Consider the following 23,538-nt stretch of genomic DNA (forward strand, 5'->3'; position numbering starts at 1 on the left):
CGAGGGTATATTTCATCAAATCCAAACGAGGCCTTAATGTGAAGTAGCTTGAAGCGTTCAGGGAGAGATGCTGCCCGTGCAGACCGAATCAGAAATGTTCTTCAGCTAATGAAAGCATCTCCTCTGGATTGTGTCATTCCCATCCGCTTGTGTTTCACCGCTGCCTGCAGGGGGCGACACCCAGACACCCCACACCAGGAAACACCACCAAATCAAGCTTGGAGTTTGACTGAGAGCTCTTCTGCCTCAGACACAAGTCTGTCCATGCCGTGCTGTGCTTTCAATAGGTTTCCAGTTCTTTTGAAAATATATGAATTTGGTCAAACATTTGCGGATTACATGGCTTCTTCCCAAATCATTACATGCATGAACATTAAATATGCATTTGAGCTGAGTTGTTGTCCTCAATATTCACAGTTTCTAAAATTAAAAATTCAGACATTTACCAATGAAATTAGCATCATTACCCACAAACACCAGACCATGACTGGCCCGTCAGAATCAGATTTCAGGCGTATTAATCAGATTTTCTTTCATCACTCTGTTCTCTTTCTTCATTAAATACATAGATGTGAGATGAGTCACAGGATCCTTCGCTTCGCCTGGACGTTGTCTTTTAATTATAGTATTCATAGCGTACAAATGTAATAATTTCCTCTGTATTTGATCTCTCTGACACTGAAATACAGCTAAGCAACAGCTATCTCTGTTTGGAGATCTTCAGAGCGTGTGTCTACAGGAGTCTTGTCCCATCAGGCCCTGCTTCATGACGTCTGCTGCTGGAGAAGGTGGCTGTTGAACTATGGGGGTAATATGTGCTCTCACTCGTGCCAGAGAGCAGAATTGGCTTTGGCTGACCTCTGACCTCCATCTGTTCCTGTAGTAATTCTCAGTGTTGCCTCCGTCCCGTGGAGAGCTGTGCTGTGTTCAGACGATCTCTCTTCAACATAACCCTTCTTACAGATATCGTATTAAAACATTGATTCTGAGTTTCCCAGGTTAAATGACGTGGCATTGTCTTGTGCTGTATGCGAGAGGACGGACGTGACTCCAGCTGGGATGTTCATGGAGTAATTGCTGTAGAGTCTGTGTCTGGTGACAGTCAGGTTTCACATCAGCAGCACTTGAATATTTAATGGAAGGAATCATCAGAGACGGACGTGTGAAAGCAGAGATGTGCTGCAAATCAAAAGCGCAGGGAGTTTTATCCTGCAGAAAAATAAGTGTTGCTCCTAACAAGAGTGGCTTCTCGAGTCTGTCTTTATTAAAATCATCTCGTTGTTCCTCGCTCTCCCTCTCTCCTCTTTTCTTTCTCCTTTTTTAATGTAATGAACCTTGCCTTGAACCGTCTTTTTAATTGCCTCTCCCCACATCTGCAGAGAAAAATGCAGTTTTCCATTGCATGAATTAATTTCAGGGAGCGACTGAATAGCAATTTAATTAGGCAGCCGTCTTTGTGTGGCCTTCCAGCGTTTTTTATAGAAGAATGCTGTTTAGAATAAATAATGATGCTCAAAATGAGAGGCTTTTATAGTGCATCAATACAGGAGCTTGCAACGATAAGCCACACAACATTATGCTGAAATAGCAGCCGGGGAAATTAAGTTGGGAAATGGCTCTTATTCTTGCCCTTAATGAGTCTGTAGTTTCTCTCTGAGGGACCCGTATGTCCCCGCTGCTCTCGGCCCCTGTGTGTTTCTGCTTTATTCTTTTATTTGCCATAAAACCTTTTCTGCCTTATCTCTTTCACTTTTGTTTTCCTCCGTTTGAGGCACGAGCTTCTGCAAACAAGCCAGGAACTGAAGCCAGAAGATGGCAGGCTGATAGAGGAGTCTCTGTTTGTGATGTGTGTGTGTGTGTAGGTTTGTTTCCTCCACAGAAGCTGTAAAGAGGTCTGATCCCTCATCCAGATGAGCTCCAGACTCTGAGATACATTTTGGTGCTAGATCCTTCTGAACATGTCTGGTTTGTAGATCAGTGTCTGTAATGTCCCGCAGGCTCTTCTCCTGTACGATCATCAGATCATCAATCATCATCGATCATCAGATCAGTCTGAAAACAGAGTGTGAGCTGTGTGCGTCTCTCACTGGGGACACGTGTGTGTTAGCTGGGACTATGTTCAGGCTCTGTGTAATATCACTCATGGTACAACAGTACAGTATCTTGATGATTACACCAGAACGAGAGTATAGTTCCTAGCCATATCAGCCTAGAAAATCTCAACTTTTCATTTTTCGTCAGAGTTAGTACATGATGTAACTACAGAAGAGTCAAGTTTTAAATAGGAAAGCGAGCGGCTCGGCGTGACGCAACAAAATAAAACACAACTTGCTATAATCAGTGACGCGGTGTACACTGGATGCAGCGCGCCGTGACATAACCCCGACACAATCATGTGCTGACACAACGTTCAATTGATTTGCAATGCCTTGTCACGTCCAGTGTAGAGATACGGTGTGACAGAAAAGACATGTGAACAAGAGTGGACACTGAAAATAGAGGACTGAAACCGATTTGAGAGAGTGATACCATCTTTATGGATGCTGGTTCACAGTCAGATTGCTTTATCCTAATTTATTTTCAAGATCTGAGGTAAAATATCTATTGTTGCTTTCTCTATGGCTATAAAGATCACATAAAATATTTAAACTCTAGACACCATTAACATTGAATGAAGCACATAATCATCACCTGAGAGTATCACTGTCATATTTTGTGTGTTGTTCCTGCTGCAACGTCACAGAAAATAAAAACCATCTCTGAAACAGAATTCTGTGTCACTTATTGTGACTGTCTCTGTCGCCGGGGTTAGGACAAAAACTACATGGAAAAGATACTTCTCATCCCTTCACGTCTGTTTGGGACACACAGTGTTACAGTTTGATGGCAGACATTTGTTTTTAATATTCTACCGGCTAACTTCTTCTGTATCTAAAAGAAAAAATGTTCAGAATTGTTTGAATAAAACCGACTACTTAATATTCATCTTGTGACCATCTTTTGATTTATTTTAACAAAAGCAACAATAATAATTGTAATATATATATATAATAAATAGGCCAGCGGCCCTTGGCTTGGTATTGTTGGTAGAATTTGTCCCTCGGTGAAAACTAATTGAGGAACCCTGATCTAGTGTAAACACAAATGATCGATTATTGAATCAGATTACAATTAAAATGTTATAAAATCAAGAGCTGGTGAAAGACTGCACAGTTCTACTGTATAATAATACATGAGGGCTAATGTTTAATAAGTCTGCTTATCAAATTAAGAGTCTTGTCAAATATCAAAAGTACATGGATATGAATGTGTGAATGATTGTATTGTGTGAACAGAGAGAGGCATGAACCTAGTACAAAACCAGAAAAATCATTAGACACAAATAACGACTCAAGAATTGACTGTAATGTCAAACTAATGCTATTCTGATGTCTGGAAAAAGAGTGATAAGTGATTTTCCAGTGATAAAGTTGATGCGTGCCATCCGTGTGTTTGAGAATAACTGTACTAGATCATACATCATATGACCGTGTGTGCAGGATTCCTGAGTTTTGTGAAGCAGCACTTGATTAGTGATAGATAACAAATAGAGTAAACCTGATAAAAGGAGAAACCACGGCTGTGTGTGAACTAGATTGAATGCTTTAAAACTGTAAACAGTCATTTTGCTGAAGATCACCATCAAACTAAGCAAATGCAGTTCTCTCAAACAAATGTGCCAATGGTGCTATTTAAATCTTAATATTTTTTTCCCATGAGCTTCTATTTGTAGAGCATTCAGACTCCTTAAGCTCTCCATTAGTTTAAGTTGCGTCTTGATGGCGATTAACTTCCGTGAGGCACTTTTGTCACTCTTGAACAGCAAAGTTTGCCATGGTAAATATTTGAAGTGATTCAGTCTAAAACCTTCTTTGAAGTTGCTGTGAATATGAATATGGAGATGTGATTTTCTGTGACATTGGCGGATGTCAGCGGATGACATTTGCTTTTATAAGGATTAAGGCTCTTGTAGATTTTGTAGGGGAATTAATGCAGTCATGTGTGACTACTGTGCAGTTGAGGTGATAAAATTTATATGACAAGCTTTTATTATACCTGTCAGTGTTAACCTCCACCAAATGTTGTTCCTTGAAGAGCCTGTTAGCTCTTTTGTGTGAACTACATTTGTAACCGCTTTGCCGAATAACAAGGTCATTTCTTTGAACTTCCTTCCAAATCTTTTACATGCATTTCAATGGCAAATGTGGCTCAGAAAATGGGTTAAGGCAGCTCGGTGTTGGTTAGTACATTTTTTCCTATGACTTTGGATCATGCATGAACACAGCATTTGACCTGAAGTCATATGGAAGAGCTTAAAGTGACGCGTGCATAGCCAAGAAACTACTACGGATTTATTTGCTTATTTTTCTTATTTACTTTATTTTTTTAGTGGTTAATGTTTGAATTCGCCATTTGTTATTTTTAAAACTCCTTATTCATTAAAAAAAAAAATCCTGGAGTCCTGGAGTCTCTGGTCACCAATCAAAGGGAGGGGCGGGGCTTCAGTTCCCTAACTTGTGCTGTGCCAGAGGATGTTGGACTGTACCATCATTGGTCAAACTCTGGGGGAGGGAATCACCTCTCCTCAAACACCGGAGTAAAGCTATCTGATCCCCACACAGAGAAGCAATCCGCCAGGAAAAAGTACAAACTTTTCTCCTTTTCAATAGTTTCCTTCCCCTGTCTGATCTGGTCAGAGATGATCCTTTGAGATGTGTGCAGGTTTCCTCCTGTCATCTCACCCACACAAGTCTTCATTCGCCTTATCTGTCCTAAAGACGGTGTCTGCACTTTCGTCTAATCTCCACTCCTCTTGTCAGGGAAGCTCTTCTTCAGGACACTTATTGTGTCTTTGCAGTCATGAAGCTCAAAGCCTGAGATCTGTCATGCTCCTGATGCAGCGGTGCCTCGCTGGATGTTTAACAAGGCTGCCCAGCGCTCAGGCTTTCCTTATATCAGGGTCAAAGCTGTTGTTCGTGAGAGGACTTGGATTTTTGACCAGACTCTGGATTATCGGGCACCTCTGGGATCCTGCTGCATCTTTTGCAGGAACTTCACTCAAGGCCAGGGACGCCCAGAAGACATCGTTACCAGATGGTGGATTTATTCTTTATAGGAAATCAAAATCTTTCATGTTTGCGGATCTAAATTGTGTGGGCTGATGGGAAAGTGCAGGATCATGTCAAACGGTTGACTGTCTTTCTGAAATGAAGTCAGGATCAATGGCCAGTGTATTTATCGCTTCTACAAGCTTCGATGGCCATCTGAATGCATTCAGCTCCTTTGCAGTTGGATGTGTTATGAGTGTGTAAGACCAGCTCTTCAGTAGGAGTCCATTTCTGTCAAGATCAGACATCTGTGTTATCTTTACCTGTACAGCAGCATTTACATTCCTTTACTTCTCTGACCACCTTTGTTAACTTACACCAGTGATTCTCAAACCTGTAGGCCCTCTATTGTCCAATACAATACTCAAAGCACCCCCCTCCCCAAAATATATTGATATTAAACATAAGACATGGCTCCAGAATGCAACCATTTTTTCTGCTGGTGTGACTAATTGTTTTGAGCGTTCACACTGGTGCAAACTCATAAGCATGCATATGAGAAACATCAAATGGCAAACTAAACAAAAGCCTAACAAAAACATGCCACTGTTTAAACCGGTCAAACAGCGTTGACGCAGAGAACAAGAAGTGGTAACGCTAACAGTAAACCATGGTATTGTCGCACAAATAGTAGAATTTCATTATATTGTGCTTTTTAGGGTTTATACAACCTTTTGAAAGAGAAATTCAAGCACTTTTTAATGACATCATACAACTATTTACAGCACTTTAAATCTCTAAAAGTGATTCAATTTAAATAGTTTTTTTAATGGGATGACCAAAATATGCTTTGTGGTAAACATACACTTCTGTAAAATAATAATAATAACAACAATAATGATAATTATAATAATGAAAACATAGATGGCAGCAGAGGAGTGTTTATTGGCTTATTAGTCATTGATTTCAACTTTTTGCTTTTTGAAATAAAATCACTATTATACAATATCAAATCAAGTCATTAAATATTGTCAAAGTTTTGCACTCTTTGTGTATGAAGAAAAGCTACAAAGTGCTCCTTTATAATCACTAAAGTTATTGGCCAGATACGGTTGTGCCCAAAAATATTGGCACCCTTGGTAAATATGATCAAAGAAGGCTGTGGAAATTCATCTGCATTGTTGATCCTTTTGATCTTTTATTTAAAAATCTCACACAAATCTAACCTTTCATTGGATAATAAGAATTTAAAATGGGGGGAAATATCATTATGAAATAAATGTTTTTCTCTAATACACATTGGCCACAAAATAACAGAACCCTTTTATTCAATACATTTTGAAACCTCCATTTGCCAGTTTAACAGGTCTAAATTTTCTCCAATAATGTGTGATGAGGTTAGAGAACTCCTGACAAGAGATAAGTGTGAAGCTGCCTGTCCTGCACCGAACAAACAGTCAGAAAACACACTCCAGTGTCAAGGACCATCAGACCTTAGTCTTCTCTGACAAACTGAACACCGTTTGACACTTTACTTGAGGACTGTTGTGTCACCTGAATATTTCATGTGGCTGCTTGTGTTTTATCAGAGACATATTTAAAAGAACTGTTTTTGAGCCCCTGATAGTCTTGCATAATTAATTTGCTGTACAGACCTGGTACAGTTCATGAACCTGCTGTCATCTGAGGAACAGTCTCTATTCAGAGAGCACACACACACACACTTCCCATGAGTCTTCCCTCTCATCAGCGTGACAGATCTGTAGCTCACTGTACGCTTCACTCTCGTGCCGTGTGCTCTGGTCAGGAAGTGTTTGGGTTTATTTCGGGTGTTTTTGAGCCACTTCTGCACGTGTGATGAGGATGTGGTTCAACTGTAGTTTGTGTGCACTCCAGCAGATCAGAGGAAAAGAGCAACAGTGATGCTCCTCGATTGAGAAAAACTGACTTCAGAACATCAAAACAGCAGAAGAAAAGTAACATTAGTGAAGAGAAGAGATCCTTCAGCATATGAGACATGATTGATTGGAGAGAGATATTACTTTCACTCAGGAATATCTGAAAACGAAGCATGTCAGAACTAGTGCTAATGAACAGCCAGTGCCATCAGATTCAGATTGATCTGGCTGAAGGTTTATCCGTCATTATAGACACTAGTGTTGCTGAAACTACCAGTAGTGATGAGTCCCGGGTGGATCCAGAGTAGATCTGAGCATTACTCTACATCTGTCAGTGTGAGTGCAGCAGACCTGCCTCCTAATGTGTTGTCTGACTTTCAGCTTCATCTTTTCATTTTTTGATGCAGTGTTTACTAAATTAAGCTTTGTTTGAATGTTTGAAGGCTATATGTTAATGTCTTTAAAGTGGTATTTACTAACTATTGACAGCATTAATACATGAATTTTCATTTATTTAATATTTTATAAAAAAATGATAATAAAAAGCTCTGTTAGTGTGGAGTGCTACAGGTATGGATGGACCGCTGGACTGATGCTGACTGTGTGTGTTTGTGTGTGTGTTTCAGGAAAGCGCAGGAGCAGAATAAGAAGGTGGTTCTGGCTGGATGTGTGCCACAGGCCCAGCCCAGGTCAGACTACCTGAAAGAGCTGAGCATCATCGGGGTGAGCGTCCACACACACACACACACACACACACACACACACACACACACTGGAGCTGATGATCGTCTGTGCTAGGTGTTTAAGTGAAGGGGCTGTTTTCAGCTCATATTTGCATTAGTTAAATCTGGAATCCGGCACCAAGTCAGAGTCACACGTGTGTAGGGCTGGGTACCGAACTTCGATGCCATTATGGTATCGAACGAAAAACTTAGATACTATGAGTATCGAAAAATAATTTATCTTTCGGTGCCAAATTTCGGTTCCAAAAGCCAAGCGGCCGGTTTTTTAATGTTTTTTTTTTTGCCAAGCGGCTGTGTCTGTGTAAGTGATGGGTCGTTCGCGAATGAACCGACTCTAAGAGCCCGCTCTTGTAGGTGAACGACGGGAGCTGGCTCGCATATCTGAAGAGCCGACTCTATTTAAAAAAATATATATAGCCTATAGAAATTAAATCATTATGTAATAATGAAATAATGGATGCATTTTGTTTTATTTAAAATAATTGACTAATTCAAAGAAAAAAATAAAAATTATATTTCGACTGTCTGATCAGCCTCACATTCTGTTCCTGTCAATCACACACGAGGTGTCAACCAATTATACGGCTTGAGGGAGGGGCCGAGCCACCACACACACACACACACACACACACACACACACACACAGTGTCAAACTCGGAGGAGAGGAAAAACACAACAGCTGTGAAAACAAAACAATAGCAGGAAAATGAGTCGGAAGCACAGCAGCATTTGGAATCATTTGATCATCAGCCCCTCGAAAGTAGGTAGCATTCATCATTTCTGAATGCAAATCTCTCATAAAATAAAAATATGATCAGCATTGTGTGTGTGTCTGTGTTCATGCTAGTTATACAAAACATAACTAGTGAGATAGTTCATGCTGACTATATAACATGGCAACAAAGAGGGACCAGTTTAATCCTTTCAGTTATTTGTTTTTCTTTAATATGGGTTCTATGATGTTGTTCAGATTCAGATTGTATTTGTTTTGTAATGTTGTTGTTTCTATACATTCAAAAGTTGTAATTTAAATGCAAATAGTATTCTTTTTTCATAACAAATCAATGCATAGTCAAAACGTTATTGTTTTTTCAAAGAGCCGTTTGTGAGCCAAAAGAGCCGGCTCACGAAAAAGAGCCGAAATGCCCATCACTAGTCTGTGTGAGCTTGTAGCATACGTGCATGTAAGGACCTAAATTCGCCGTGATTGGCTGTCCACCACCACGTGACATGACGGGGAGGATTTCTGAAGATACTTGCAGTCACACAACACAAGTGTAGTTGTTTTTTCTCAAAACGTTTCTGTTTTACAATGCCAAAGAGGTCTAAAGTGTGGCTACACTTTATTAAAGTGGAAGCCGAGTCAGCAAAGTGCGATAAGAGTATTGCAACCAAAGCCGGCGCATTTGTTTAGATGAGTGTTTTTCCCTCCCTCCCTGTTTAGTTTGGTCTACTCCATTGCTTATCTTGAAACACGCCCCCTTTCACGTCGTCTAAAAAACAGAGAGAGAGACAGATTTATCCGGTACAGCGAATTTCTCTAAGAAGCAGGCCACTGTATACGTTCACTTTGCCCTGCACCTCAGATCTATCCAGTTTGTGAAACACTGGTTTCCACACTGGTTTCGTTAAACAAAATAAATTATTATTTTAAAAGATTGACTCAAAAGAATCCTCGGTTCACTAATCGGATCATGAACTTGTATTACTGAGCCAAAGATGATCTATTATTGAACATCTCGAATGAATAAAGACTTCAAGTTCATCTGTAAAGCACATAAAGCTATCGTTTGAGTTTATAAACTTCTATTTCATGCATGATTCGTATGGATCTGTTAACTGAATGCAAAGTGTGAGTTCTAGGAGAATGTTTGTGTCGTGATGAGCGTAACTAGGAGTCACTAAATGAACAGCTGCTGTCAGGATCAGTTGCCCTATTGGTTAAAATCCCCAAACTGTTTACTTAAATATTAAATTAATTAATGACATCAAAACGGGTGTTTGCGTTATGATGTGGTGGGCTGCTGTGGGCCAGAAAGTCCAGGGCAACTTTTTGGTCCCAGTCCACCCCTGAATGGTGCACCCCTATCCAAAAAGCACAACCAGTTGTATTAATATTGTTATCCTGAGTGTGAAGTGTTACCAGAATTTGGTTTAAGGTGAAAAATAAAAGTTTTGTTTAATGTATTTGTGTTGATGTTGAAATGGATTTTAAAACACATGGTATCGAAAAAAGTATCATTAGGAACCGGTATCGAAACTGAGGTATCGAAATTGGCACCGGATCTAAGGATTTTGAACAATACCCAGCCCTACACGTGTGGGCGATGATTGCTTGGTCTTACCGTTGGAAAAATCAGCTTATGCAAATGAGCCGGCGTTTTGCATACTGAGCCGTTGAGTCTCTGAGGATGTGAGTGTGGAGAACTGATCGGTTCTGTGTTCTAGTAATTCAGCAGCTGTTAGTGCTGAGCCTGTGTTTTTATTTAATTACATTATTTATGGTCTGCTGTCTGACATAGTGTGTGCAATCACCATCACATTCATGTTTATGAAGGAGATGATTCAGTAATGAATGGACTGAGTCTAACCGGGCCTGCTTTAATAAAACATAGCTGTTCAAACAAACAGACCTGGATTGTTTATGATTTAAAGAGTCGAGACTTAAAGAGCGTTTGGACTGTATTTGAGCTGTGTCTGGAGAGATGAGGAGAGATGTACTGTTGATTGACTGTTGAGAGGGAGTGTTCAGGAGGGATGCTCTTTTGCCATACATTATAGTTATCATTCATCACACACACACACACACACACACACACACACACACACACACACACACACACACACACACACACACACAACCCATCTGCTCCGGTCCAGAGACTCCACACAGAGCGGATCATATGCTCGAGTCGGTGCAGATAAAACTTAATGGACACGTTTGAATTCTGAATTACCAACCTGTAACTGTGATATAACCTAAATGCTATTGGCTATTTTAAAAAGGGGGTGGGACTTCTCTGACTTCCTGTTTCAGTTGAAATGTCAACACACAGCACAGTGCTTCAGTGGACCTTTAAGGTGTTCACATGCCTGTATTTTTCTGGTAAAATCGGCTTACACCACCTACAGTACAGACCAAAAGTTTGGACACACCTTCTCATTCAAAGAGTTTTCTTTATTTTCATGACTATGAAAATTGTAGATTCACACTGAAGGCATCAAAACTATGAATTAACACATGTGGAATTATATATGGAATTATATACATAACAAAAAAGTGTGAAACAACTGAAAATATGTCATATTGTAGGTTCTTCAAAGTAGCCACCTTTTGCTTTGATTACTGCTTTGCACACTCTTGGCATTCTCTTGATGAGCTTCAAGAGGTAGTCACCTGAAATGGTCTTCCAACAGTCTTGAAGGAGTTCCCCGAGAGATGCTTAGCACTTGTTGGCCCTTTTGCCTTCTGTCTGTGGTCCAGCTCACCCCTAAACCATCTCGATTGGGTTCAGGTCCGGTGACTGTGGAGGACAGGTCATCTGGCGCAGCACCCCATCACTCTCCTTCTTGCTCAAATAGCCCTCGATGCCTTCAGTGTGACTCTACAATTTTCATAGTCATGAAAATAAAGAAAACTCTTTGAATGAGAAGGTGTGTCCAAACTTTTGGTCTGTACTGTATGTTAATTTGATTATGCTTGCTGCAATTATGAGTTTAATCATATTATTGAGATTGCAGTAAAGTTTAATTTAATTTAAAGAAAAAAAAATCTGATTTCCTAGCACTGTTGCGTAGGCAGCTGTGCAGTGAGTATATTACCACATGGAAGCCCTGGTTTGGACTAAAACCAGTGACACCAGAACTGGCCTGAATGAGACACACCGGTGTGAATATTAGGAGGTCATGGCATATATCGGATCATGACCTCACAATAATATTGAATTGAGATGCCAAGTGATTCTCACCCCTACTAATTCATTAATGTTAATAAGTCTTATCTTCAGAGCAGTGGTGCAGAACCGCTTCAGTGACCTGATCTAGCGGGTCGATTCCTTCAGTGTGTGTTGAGTTCTGCACGCTGCCTGAAGGTGTTGCCAAGAATAAACGTGTAAATTAGGGGTTGTCCCAAATAATCAGGGAAAACAGTATTGCACTCTGTTTTATACTATGCATTTACAAGGAGCCCGTCCATCTCTCAGCGCAGCGGTCACCGGCAGGAGAACCATTGTGAGGGTCCAGATCCAGGACAGGGCTCAGGACAGGGCACATGATCCAGACAAACGCAGGATCAGCTCTGATCGGTCCAGAGGTCAGAGGTCTCAGCGTTTGATGGAGTTGCCTCAGCACTTCTTTGTTTTGTCTAGACAACAGACTTCCTTGTGAATGCGGCTCGTCCCTCGTTGCTTTCAAGTAGTTTGCTTTAAAAACGATAGCTGTGGGGAATCACACATCGGATTTTGAAGTTCTTCTGTCCAGGGCTGGATTAAAAGCACAAAACTGCAGCTGAGGGAGGAACACGCCTGTAATGCTAAACACACCGCCCTCCTGCTGCTCCCAAACATCTCTGCTAGCACATGAAAGAGTCCACTCAATAAAATTACCTTTCTTCTGGCTCTTTGACGTGCTTCTGGAGAGCTGCATTGAGAGCTGGTCCCGCTGTGGATCTGGGCTGAGATTGGGCTCCCATTAGGGCAGAATTGATTTCTGTTCCAGTGTGTTTTGCGCTCAGTCTCTCGGTCCACAGTACAGCTGAATTAATGGCCCCAGTGGCCTCGGGTCGACCATTTAACCACGGGGTGTGCCTCACAATGGACCCTTTAATACTGTAGATCTGCTCCTGCAATCTCAGTCCTCCATGCAGAAATGATCTCAGCGGAGGAAAGATTGCTGCCTCCAGCCGACTCTCACCAGTACAGGATCTTTATTCTCACTCCATGTGCCATTCCTCCTGAGTGCCCTCTTTCTCTCTCCGCCGTGGTTTAGACTGGAAGCAGGAGCAGTGTTGACGTGTGTGGAAATGTGCAGAAGAGGTTCTGAGGAATCAGCTGACTCTGGATCTCGTCCTGTCTGTCTTTCTATTAACTAAGTTACATCTCTTTAGTCAAGTAGCATATGGATGTTATGATTTTCCTCTGCTATTCTTACAGCAGCTACAGAAAACGAGCATCTACACTACTGAAGAACATCACTGACTTCAGTCTAGTGCGAGTTTATGCACTTTAAAAACACTCCTGTTATAATCAGTGAAGCTATCTTCACTGTTTGATCAATGAATCTTTATTTACATCACACATCTCCCCTTAGCTGTTAATGATGAGGAAGCGCACGCTCTGAACAACAGATCTCCTCCATCTGAGCGATGACTGACCGATGCATTCACCAACTCAAACACCAAAACAATAAAACTGATGGAACAAATGAGCCCTAATATTAATTAGATAATAATACTAGCCTGATAATAGCAGTAGTAGTCGTATTAATCGTCTTGATGTTGTCAAAGGCATCAGTCACAGGCGATATCTCTATTGTTGATTCATGATATTATGGTCTATCGGCACAAACCTAGAACAAGGTCAGTTTAGTTCAAGATTACAGGTGTTTCAGCCGCAGGTGTAGAGTGAATCCTTCATCCTTCATCCTCAAGACAGACTCCTCATCTGTTCACACATGCATGACACATCTATCGGTTCTGCCTTCATACAATTTCTCAATTGCCTCGTAATGAATATAATCATTGAAAGCAGTGCCTGATCTGCTGCCGTTTACTGATGAGAGGTTCTGACACCAGAGATGAGAGGAGCTTGATCTGAGTCATCTGTCCGGGACAAGTAACCTGATTAAAGCATCAGTAACAAACTTCAGAATGGATTTATTTTTTTGCCCCGGACAAGTAACTTTTGTACTCGGACAAGTGCATGACAGATTTACTTTAACAAAGGACAAGCACATGTCAAAGCTTCATGTTGAGCCCTTTTGTGCAGAGGTGGAAAGAGTACAAAAATATTCTACTCAAGTAAAAGTACCATTACATTAATGAAATTTTACTTAAGTACAAGTAAAAGTACCAGTCTAAAAATCTACTCAAGTAAAAGTAAAAAGTAGCTCATTTAAACTTTACTCAGAGTAAAAATTACTTAGTTACATTTTAACAGTGGGAGGGAGTCAAAAATGGGACAGGCCAAGAGTGTCAAACTCAGTTCCTGGAGGGCCACAGTCCTGCACAGTTTAGATATAACCCTAATTAAACACACCTGATCCAGCTAATCTAATCATTTAGGTTTATTTGAAAACTACATGATATGTGTGCTGGAGCAGGGTTAGAACTAAACTCTGCAGGGCTACGGCCCTCCAGGAACTGAGTCTGACACCCCTGGGATAGGTCTATTAACCTCAAACTAGTTGTTTTTAATTAAAGGAATCAGTTATTTAGAATAATAAAACATTTGGGCTGTTACCAGGCAAATCAGTATCAACAAACTCATCTTTTAATGCAGAGGAAATGAAGAAGATTAATTGGAAGTGGCATTTAGATGTATTACACTGTTTAGTGCAGGACAAGAATGCATTTAACCTGCAGGTACAAATGCATGAATAATGTTTTGATATACAAGACATAAAATGTTGAATACTCATTTGAAATGATAAGAAATTAATTATTTAAAAAAATCAAAAGATACTTTAAATGTGAAATTAAAATGGCCAGTATGTGTCAGCAAGTCACTGTTAATAAGTGAGTCATTGCGACTGAACCGAATCATTTAAACGTTTGATTCATTCAGGAACGAAACACTGTCACGTTGCTCAGAGACGCAAAACTGTGCTTTGGTGGCTGTGTTTGGAATTATTTTCTGTTGTAGAAATAGAGCTAAAAAAGGCAATATGGTGTCTAAAACGCAAGTCTCTTAATTAACTTGTTTACTGAACTGTTATATATATATATATATATATATATATATATTCAGTATATATTCATGATGATTTTTGGAGGAAACGATGGCATTCTTTGTGTGATTTTGATTTAATATATGAAATTATATAAGTATGTGAATTTTCTGCCCCTATATCTTAAATTTTGTGATCATTCTAAATGCATTTTAGGAGACTGAATCACACAGTTAAAGAACGCACTATAAATGCGCGCGCACATCATTAAAACAAAAATAGCACACTCCTCACCACTGTCTTTTTAGCTAATTTGTGCAAAACCTCTTGCTAAAATGTCAAAGCTTCATTTTAACCACCAATGCAACGATGCAATTATTTAGCTTACCTCTACATTCTTGCGAATGGTTGATGTCTTGTCGAGATTTTATAAGCTGCTAGTTTGGTCTTCCTAGGCAAGTACAGCTTACACTGCATAATAGAGCATACATGTGGCCAGGGGTTCACTTCATTTCCTTCGAGTTCAACTTCAGAATATGACGGGGTTTCGTTTTCAGCGGTGTCTGCACCACTAACGCCTGTTTTGTCCGTCTGCATCTTTCTTGTGATTTTAGCGCCAGTTTGCCCTCCCCATAATTTACTGACGTAGTTTCCAGGGAGCGATTTTTTTTTTTTTTTAAAATTTTTTTTTACTCAGTAATTAATGTTTTAAAATGTAGCGAAGTACAATACTTCAAACAAAATATACTTAAGTAAAAGTAAAATTACAGATTTAAAAAATTACTTTAAAAAGTATTAGTACACAAAAAAGCTACTCAATTACAGTAACGCGAGTAAATGTAATTCGTTACTTTCCACCTCTGCTTTTGTGTGTTGTGTGTGAGAACACATGATTATAATAGTAAAAGCAGAAATCACATTAAATTAATGCTAAAGATGAAAGACATATGTCTTAATGAGTTGTAGTGGGTTCATATGACAGCAGAAACACGCGTGTCCTTGTCTCTACAGCATCATGACAGGAGTCCACATGACTGACCTCTGGATGAGTTCTCACAGCGTGTCTCTGTGTCTCTGTAGGTCCAGCAGATCGATCGAGTGGTGGAGGTCGTGGACGAGGCTATCAAAGGTCAGACACACACACACACACACACACACACACACACACACACACACACACACCTTTTTGTGCATGTTTAGTCATCTGTCTGAGTCTCTGTGTTCTCTTCTGAGCTCGTCAGATGCATTTTATTGGATTTTTGAGTAGTTGGTTATGGATTGTTGGGAATGGTCCCCTGCTAACTAAAACTACAGTGCTAGCATTTTTGCCCAGTAATGTGACAGTAGTTTATGTGTGCACGTGAGTATGTGTGTGTGTGTGCACACGTGTGTTTGCGCGTGCATGTGTGCACGAGTGTGCATGTCTTTGTAAGAATGTGAGTGTACATGTGTGTTTGTAAGTGTGTGTGTGTGTGTCTTCTGGTTCTTGTTACTGCTGTGAAGACATACAGCAGATGAGGTTTGTCAGTCAGTACTACTAAAACTGAAGTGATATGTCAGTGGAAGCTCAGTTCTCCACTCACTATGACTGTTTTTACAATAGAGAAACAACCACTTACAGTATCTGGGCAGCATTGTATCAGAGGACTGCAATCTCGATGATGAAATTGAAAATCAGATAAAGCAAGCCTCTGTAGCCTTTGGTAGATTTTAACGTAAGGTCTTTCAAAATAAGCACCTTCAATTGCTTACTAAAGTTCCCATCTATGAAGCTGTTTGCATTACTACTCTTCTCTACAGCTGTGAAGTCTGGGTTATATACAGCCATCATCTGAGGTTGCTGGAGCGTCTTCATGTAAGGTGTTGGCAGTGAATTTTGGGGATTACATGCTATGACTATGTACCCCATTTTGAAGTGCTTGCCAGGACAAACTGTAAGAGCATGGAAGCCACAATCACTGAGCATTAGTCACGCTGGCTTGGGCACATTATGAAGCTAAGATCATTTACCACATCTAATCCTTTATGGTCAGCTCCATCAGGGACGCCGTTACTCAGGGGTCCGAAAAAGTGATATAAAGACCAACTGGTTCCAATTGCACTATTTCTGCGTGACAGAGCTGTCCCTAGATGGTGTGATTTGAGAGAGATAAAGGGAAACAACAATAAAAGACACAAAGCTATGTCTGCACCTACAAATTCTGACTTTATTTGCCCATCCTGTAGCAAAATTTAGTTGATCAAGGATATGGCTCTTTAGCAATCAAAGGATACACCGCAAATGAGGACGGTCATCAGATATAGTATGATGGACTACCAGAAGAAGAAGAAGGGTGTTTGTGTTATTTTTATGTTAAAGTACAGACTGAAATCAACATTTCATCATTTTACTTTAATACACATTCCAAATGTTATCAGTTCATTAGTGCACATTATTACAGAGATGATCAATTGCTCGTCTTTCTCTTCTGCTCCAACTGTCTGTCCCAAAGTAACATGATGATGATGATGATGAAGAAACACTGCATCATAGGAGAGACAAAACATCTAACAAAATGTTGATCGTGTGCTCAAAGTAATCAATGAATGCTCTGCAGTGAATGGGTGCCGTCAGAATGAGAGTCCAAACAGCTGATAAAAACATCACAATAATCCACAGCACTCCAGTCCATCAGTTAACATCTGGAGAAGAAAAAAGATTAAACAAATCCAGCATTAAGACGCTTTTAACTCAAATACATAGTCTATTATCCATAATAACACTTCCTCCAGTGAAAAAGTGCTCCTGCTGTTGTCTCTCACATCAGAATCCAGCCACATATTTCTCTCCTGATTCAGACCAGAACACTTTTTCACTGGAGGAAGTGTTATTTTGGGTAGAGCGCTGGTCAAATCCTAGCGTGACGTCCACTCTACACATTGTTCTTCACAGTGAACACAATCCCAGAATACACTGGAACAACCCAGTGTAAAACAGCAGATCTGTTGTGTCACAACAGTTTGATTGATGCCTAATGTTCCTCGAATGTGTCTGAATCACTGAAGAAAGCATGAGAAGGTCCTCACAGTCTTCTGCGTCATGTGACTGAACTGAATGACCTTTCCTAGGATGATGGGAGACTTGTGTTTAATTCTAGAGAGTGGTGTTTCGTGAGTGATGACATCGGATCTTGCTCAGTTTTGAGTGTTGGTTTGGGTGAGGGTCTGACGGATGTGTTCAGGGTGGATGGATATAAACGATCATGACTGACCGAACGCTAAAGACCAGATCAGAGCCTTTCGTGATCTAAATTTACATTTACATTTAATCATTTAGCAGATGCTTTTATCCAAAGCGACTTACAAATGAGAACAATAGAAGCAGTCAGGTAAACAAGAGAACAACAACAGTATACAAGTGCCAATGCAAGTCTCAGTTAGTCTAGTACAGAACGCAAAGCCAGGTTTTTTTTTTTTTTTTTTTTTAAATGAAAAGTCAAGAAAAGAAGGAAAATTGCTAGTATTAGTTGGTTAAGTGCTGGCGAAAAAGATGAGTCTTTAGATGTTTCTTGAAAATGAGTAAAGACGAATTGAGATTGGGAGGTCATTCCACCAGCTGGGCACAGTCCAGGAAAAGGACAGTGAGAGTGATTTTGAACTTCTTTGGAATGGCACCACAAGGCGTCGTTCACTTGCAGAGTGCAATCTTATGGAGGACACATAAGATTTAACCAGTGAGTTTAGGTATGTTGGTGCCGTGCCAGTGGTCGTCTTGTAGGCAAGCATCAGTACCTTGAATTTGATGCGAGGGGCTACTGGTAGCCAGTGTAACCTGATGAGGAGAGGAGTAACGTGAGCTTTTTTGGCTCATTGAAGACAACCCCCTCGCTGCTGCATTCTGGATCAATTGCAGAGGCTTCACAGTGCATGCAGGAAGAGCCAGGAGAGCATTACAATAGTCCAGTCTGGAGAGAACAAGAGCTTGGACAAGAAGTTGGGTGACTTGCTCTGACAGGAAGGGTTTAATCTTCCTAATGTTGTATAAGGCAAATCTGCAGGACCGGGTCGTTGTAGCAATATGGTCTGTGAAGCTTAACTGATGATCCATTACAACTCCTAGGTTTCTGGCTGTCCTGGAAGGAGTTATGGTTGACGAACCCAGCTGTATAGAGAAGTTGTGATGAAGCAATGGGTTAGCTGGAATCACCAGGAGTTCTGTCTTCATAAGGTTAAGCTGAAGGTGATGGTCATTCATCCAGCTAGAAATGTCACTTAGACAGGCTGAATTGCGAGCAGCTACCGTCGGATCATCTGGTTGGAATGAGAAGTAGAGTTCAGTGTCATCAGCCTAGCAGTGATAAGAAAAGCCATACTTCTGAATGACAGATCCTAATGACGTCATGTAGATGGAGAAGAGAAGTGGTCCAAGTACTGAGCCTTGAGGAACCCCAGTAGTAAGGTGTTGTGACTTAGAAACATCACCCCTCCTAGACACACTAAAGGATCTGTCAGAGAGGTAGGACTTAACCCTGCAACCTGCAACAGTAGTGCGGTTCCAGAGATGCCCATCTTTCTGAGTGTGGACAGGAGAATCTGGTGATTAACGTTGTCAAAAGCAGTTTAACTGGCTAGCTGATTTTGCCAGTCGCAGGGCTTCAGTAACCGAGAGCAGAGCAGTCTCAGTTGAGTGGTCACTTTTGAAGCCAAATTGGTTGCTGTCCAGGAGGTTTTTCTGTACAAGGAACATAGAAAGCTGGTTGAACACAGCTCGCTTAAGTGTCTTTGCAATGAATAGAAGAAGGGAGACCGGTCTGTAGTTTTCAAGAAGCGCTGGATTTAGAGATGGTTTCTTAAGCAGTGGGCTTACCTGAGCCTACTTAAATGCTGAGGGAAATGTTCCAGAGTGAAGAGAGGAGTTGATAATGTGAGTAAGCGAAGGAATGACTGAAGAAGGAGGTGAGTGGGGATCGGATCAAGTGGACAAGTAGTAGGATGATTGGACAGGAGAAGTTTGGAAACGTCCATCTCTGAGAGTGGGGAGAAGGAGGAGAAAGAGTGTGCGTCGGTCATTGTGAAGTTGTCCTCAGTCTGCGGTGTGGAAAATTGGTCACTGATGGTACCTGTCTTATTTGTGAAGTCTGCAAAGTCATCTGCTGTAAGAGTCGATGGAGGAGGTGGTGGAGGCGGATTAAGAAGCGAAGAGAAAGTTTTGAAGAGTGTCTGAGCATCACAACAGCTATTAATTTTGTTGTGGTAGTAGGATGTTTTAGCAGTAAAGACATTTGCAGAGAAGGAAGAGAGTAGAGACTGATACACACTGAGGTCGGTAGAGTTTCTTGATTTCTGCCATTTCCTCTCTGCAGCCCTAAGTTTAGAGCGATGTTCAGGGAGAAGCTCGGACAGCCAGGGGGCAGATGGGGCGGTGCATGCTGGTCTAGACAACAGTGGGCAAAAGTTGCCCAAGCAAGATGTTAAAGCGGAGCAAAGAGTGTCCGTAGCACTGTTCGTGTCCAGAGCTGAAAACTGAGAAAGTGCAGGAAGCGAAGATGAAACCACAGAAGATAGGCGAGATGTAGAGATGGGGCGTAGGTTGCGTCGAAAGGTGACCTGTGTTGGAGTGTGTGCCGCTTCAGGAGTAAGTGCTAGGTTAGCAGTAATAAGGAAGTGGTCTGAGGTGTGCAGTGGAGCAACTGATAAGTTGTCCACAGAACAACAGCGCGTGTAGATAAGGTCCAGTAGACACCCACTTGAGATTAAATGAGGCGAGCAGAGTTTTGAAGTCAGCAGCCTGGGGTTTATCTAGGTGGATGTTGAAGTCACCAAGCAGTACCAGAGGAGTACCATCTTCAGGAAAGTTTGATAGCAGCACATCCAACTCCTCCAAGAAGTTTCCCAATTGACCTGGGGGACGATAAATGACCACAAAGTGGATTTTAACAGGGTGGGTTACAGTAATGGCATGTGATTCAAATGAACCATTACCTGTAGGTGATGGCTGAAGATCAAATTTACATTCTTTTCATATAAGGAGACCAGTACCTCCACCCCTCCCAGTGGTACGAGGAGTGTGGGAACAAGTGAAATTAGTGGAGAGGGCTGCGGGAGTGACAGTGTCTTCAGGTTTGATCCAAGTCTCAGTCAGTGCCATGAGATTGAGACCGGAATGAGTAGCAATAGAAGAAATGAAGTCTACTTTGTTAACAGCAGACTGGCAATTCCAGAGACCAACTGGAATAGAGAGCGTAGTAGTAGAGTACAGAGGGACAGGCCTTCCTGCGATTTACATAGCGTGCTCTCCGAGTGTTAGTGATGGTAGAGATCTGAAAGCACATAGTGACTACTAGTGTAAGAAATAAGTATTTGAGAACAAGCTATACAAAAAGTAAAGAAAGAAGAGAAAAGCAATACTCAAGTGCCATGTCGGTGTCCTTGCTCGGTGGAGTCATGCAGGTAGAGTCAATGGTCTTTACACTTGTCGGTCTTTACCTCAATTCACACGCGGGCTGCCGCGGTGAAACCTACCACTTTTGTATTTGCCTGATTACCTGTGATTGAAGTCAGCTGGCCACGCCTCAATATTTAGCAGACCGAAACTGGGCAGTTCTGCGATAGGCAAACGTGAAACCAAGCGCCACTTTCAGCACGTATTTACCAGGGTAAGACACACAATTTAAACCAAAACTTTCCTAGCAATGATGATCACACAGTAGTCTGAGAAAACGAGGCAAAACTCTTACAAGCTGCTGTCCTTCTCTGTTGCTCGGCTGTTTCTTCTGTCTATCTAAATCTGACCCGCTAAATAAATAAGACCCGCATGAATGTGCTCTCCCTCATCAGATCTCTGCTGATGATCACCTTCATCACTGATGGACCCAACCGTTCAGCTTCTGTGTTTGATTTCTTTTTATTTTGCTCTTTCAGTGTGAAAAAGAGAATAGACATGATGCAATTAGTGTACACGCTTGGGTCCCTGTTGCATTGCTGTGATCAGGATCATGATCTTTTGCTGGTCAGATCAGTGGATCTGTGCTCCGTGTCAGTAAAGACTCTGATCAGAACACTGAAATGTATGGATGACACATGACTTCTGAAGAGCTCTAGTGTTGTAGATCTCAGGTGTCTGTGAGCTTGATTGTTTGTTCTGGATGTAGCTGGTGATCGCTTGGGTTCCTGTGTGATGTCGTCTGTCTCTTCTCCAGAGGATCGAGACACAGGAGACTCTGTCACACCTCTGGCCTCGGATCCTTTCTTTCTGTTATTTGCGTGTAGATGGTTGTATGAATTATTTAGAGATTTGATTACATGCTGTACAGACCAAAAGTTTGGACACACCTTCTCATTCAAAGAGTTTTCTTTATTTTCATGACTATGACAATTGTAGAGACACACTGAAGGCATCAAGGGCTATTTGACCAAGAAGGAGAGTGATGGGGTGCTGCGCCAGATGACCTGTCCTCCACAGTCACCGGACCTGAACCCAATCGAGATGGTTTAGGGGTGAGCTGGACCACAGACAGAAGGCAAAAGGGCCAACAAGTGCTAAGCATCTCTCGGGGAACTCCTTCAAGACTGTTGGAAGACCATTTCAGGTGACTACCTCTTGAAGCTCATCAAGAGAATGCCAAGAGTGTGCAAAGCAATAATCAAAGCAAAAGGTGGCTACTTTGAAGAACCTAGAATGACATATTTTCAGTTGCTTCACACTTTTTTGTTATGTATATAATTCCATATATAATTCTACATGTTAATTCATAGTTTTGATGCCTTCAGCACAATCTACAATTTTCATAGTCATGAAAATAAAGAAAACTCTTTGAATGAGAAGGTGTGTCCAAACTTTTGGTCTGTACTGTATGTGTCTGCAATTAAACGGAGGGTGAGGTGTGTGGGGTCACGTGAGCCTCTGACACGATCAGACCTGTTATCAGAAGTGAGGGACGCTGGCTCTGTTCTGGAGAAACCCATTGTTTCATCACAACTTCTCTATACAGCTGTGTTCGTCAACCATTACTCCTTCCAGGACAGCCAGAAACCTAGGAGTTGTGATGGATCATCAGTTAAGCTTCACAGACCACAATGCTACAACAACCCGGTACTGCAGATTTGCCTTATACAACATTAGGAAGATTAGACCCTTCCTGTCAGAGCAAGCCATCCAACTTCTTGTCCAAGCTCTTGTTCTCTCCAGACTGGACTATTGTAATGCTCTCCTGGCTCTTCCTGCATGCACTGTGAAGCCTCTGCAATTGATCCAGAATGCAGCAGCGAGGGGGTTGTCTTTAATGAGCCAAAAAAAGCTTGCATTACTCCTCTCCTCATCAGGTTACACTGGCTACCAGTAGCCCCTCGCATCAAATTCAAGGTACTGATGCTTGCCTACAAGACGACCACTGGCACGGCACCAACATACCTAAACTCACTGGTTAAATCTTATGTGCCCTTCAAAAGTTTGCACTCTGCAAGTGAACGACGCCTTGTGGTGCCATCCCAAAGAAGTTCAAAATCACTCTCACTGTCCTTTTCCTGGACTGTGCCCAGCTGGTGGAATGACTTCCCAATCTCAATTCGTACAGCTGAGTCTTTACTCATTTTCAAGAAACATCTAAAGACTCATCTTTTTCGCCAGCACTTAACCAACTAATACTAGCACTTTTCCTTCTTTTCTTGTCTTTTCATTTAAAAAAAAAAAAAAAAAAAACCTGGCTATGCGTTCTGTACTAGCCTAACTGAGACTTGCATTGGCACTTGTATACTGTTGTTGTTCTCTTGTTTACCTGACTGCTTCTATTGTTCTCATTTGTAAGTCGCTTTGGATAAAAGTGTCTGCTAAATGATTAAATCTAAATGTAAATGTCGCCGGCCGTGGTTGAGGTTTGATCTGACTTCAGAAGACCTGGATTATAGCAGCACACGTGTCACACGGAGAAGAGCGTCTCTGACTGTCTC

At 41.3% G+C, this 23,538-nt stretch overlaps 1 protein-coding gene across 2 annotated transcripts in view; it reads left to right on the forward strand.

Annotated features, from left to right (window-relative positions):
- Window positions 1-23,538, forward strand: part of cdkal1 (CDK5 regulatory subunit associated protein 1-like 1) — a 231,760-nt gene that overhangs the window by 63,450 nt on the left and 144,772 nt on the right. For both annotated transcript variants that reach the window (XM_059567198.1, XM_059567199.1), the window contains exons 5-6: window positions 7,612-7,708; window positions 15,694-15,742. In XM_059567198.1, coding sequence (XP_059423181.1) covers window positions 7,612-7,708; window positions 15,694-15,742 — 146 coding nt within the window. The remainder of the gene's footprint in view (window positions 1-7,611; window positions 7,709-15,693; window positions 15,743-23,538) is intronic.

Source organism: Carassius carassius, chromosome 15 (assembly GCF_963082965.1).
Source record: "Carassius carassius chromosome 15, fCarCar2.1, whole genome shotgun sequence".
Classification (NCBI taxonomy): domain Eukaryota; kingdom Metazoa; phylum Chordata; class Actinopteri; order Cypriniformes; family Cyprinidae; genus Carassius; species Carassius carassius.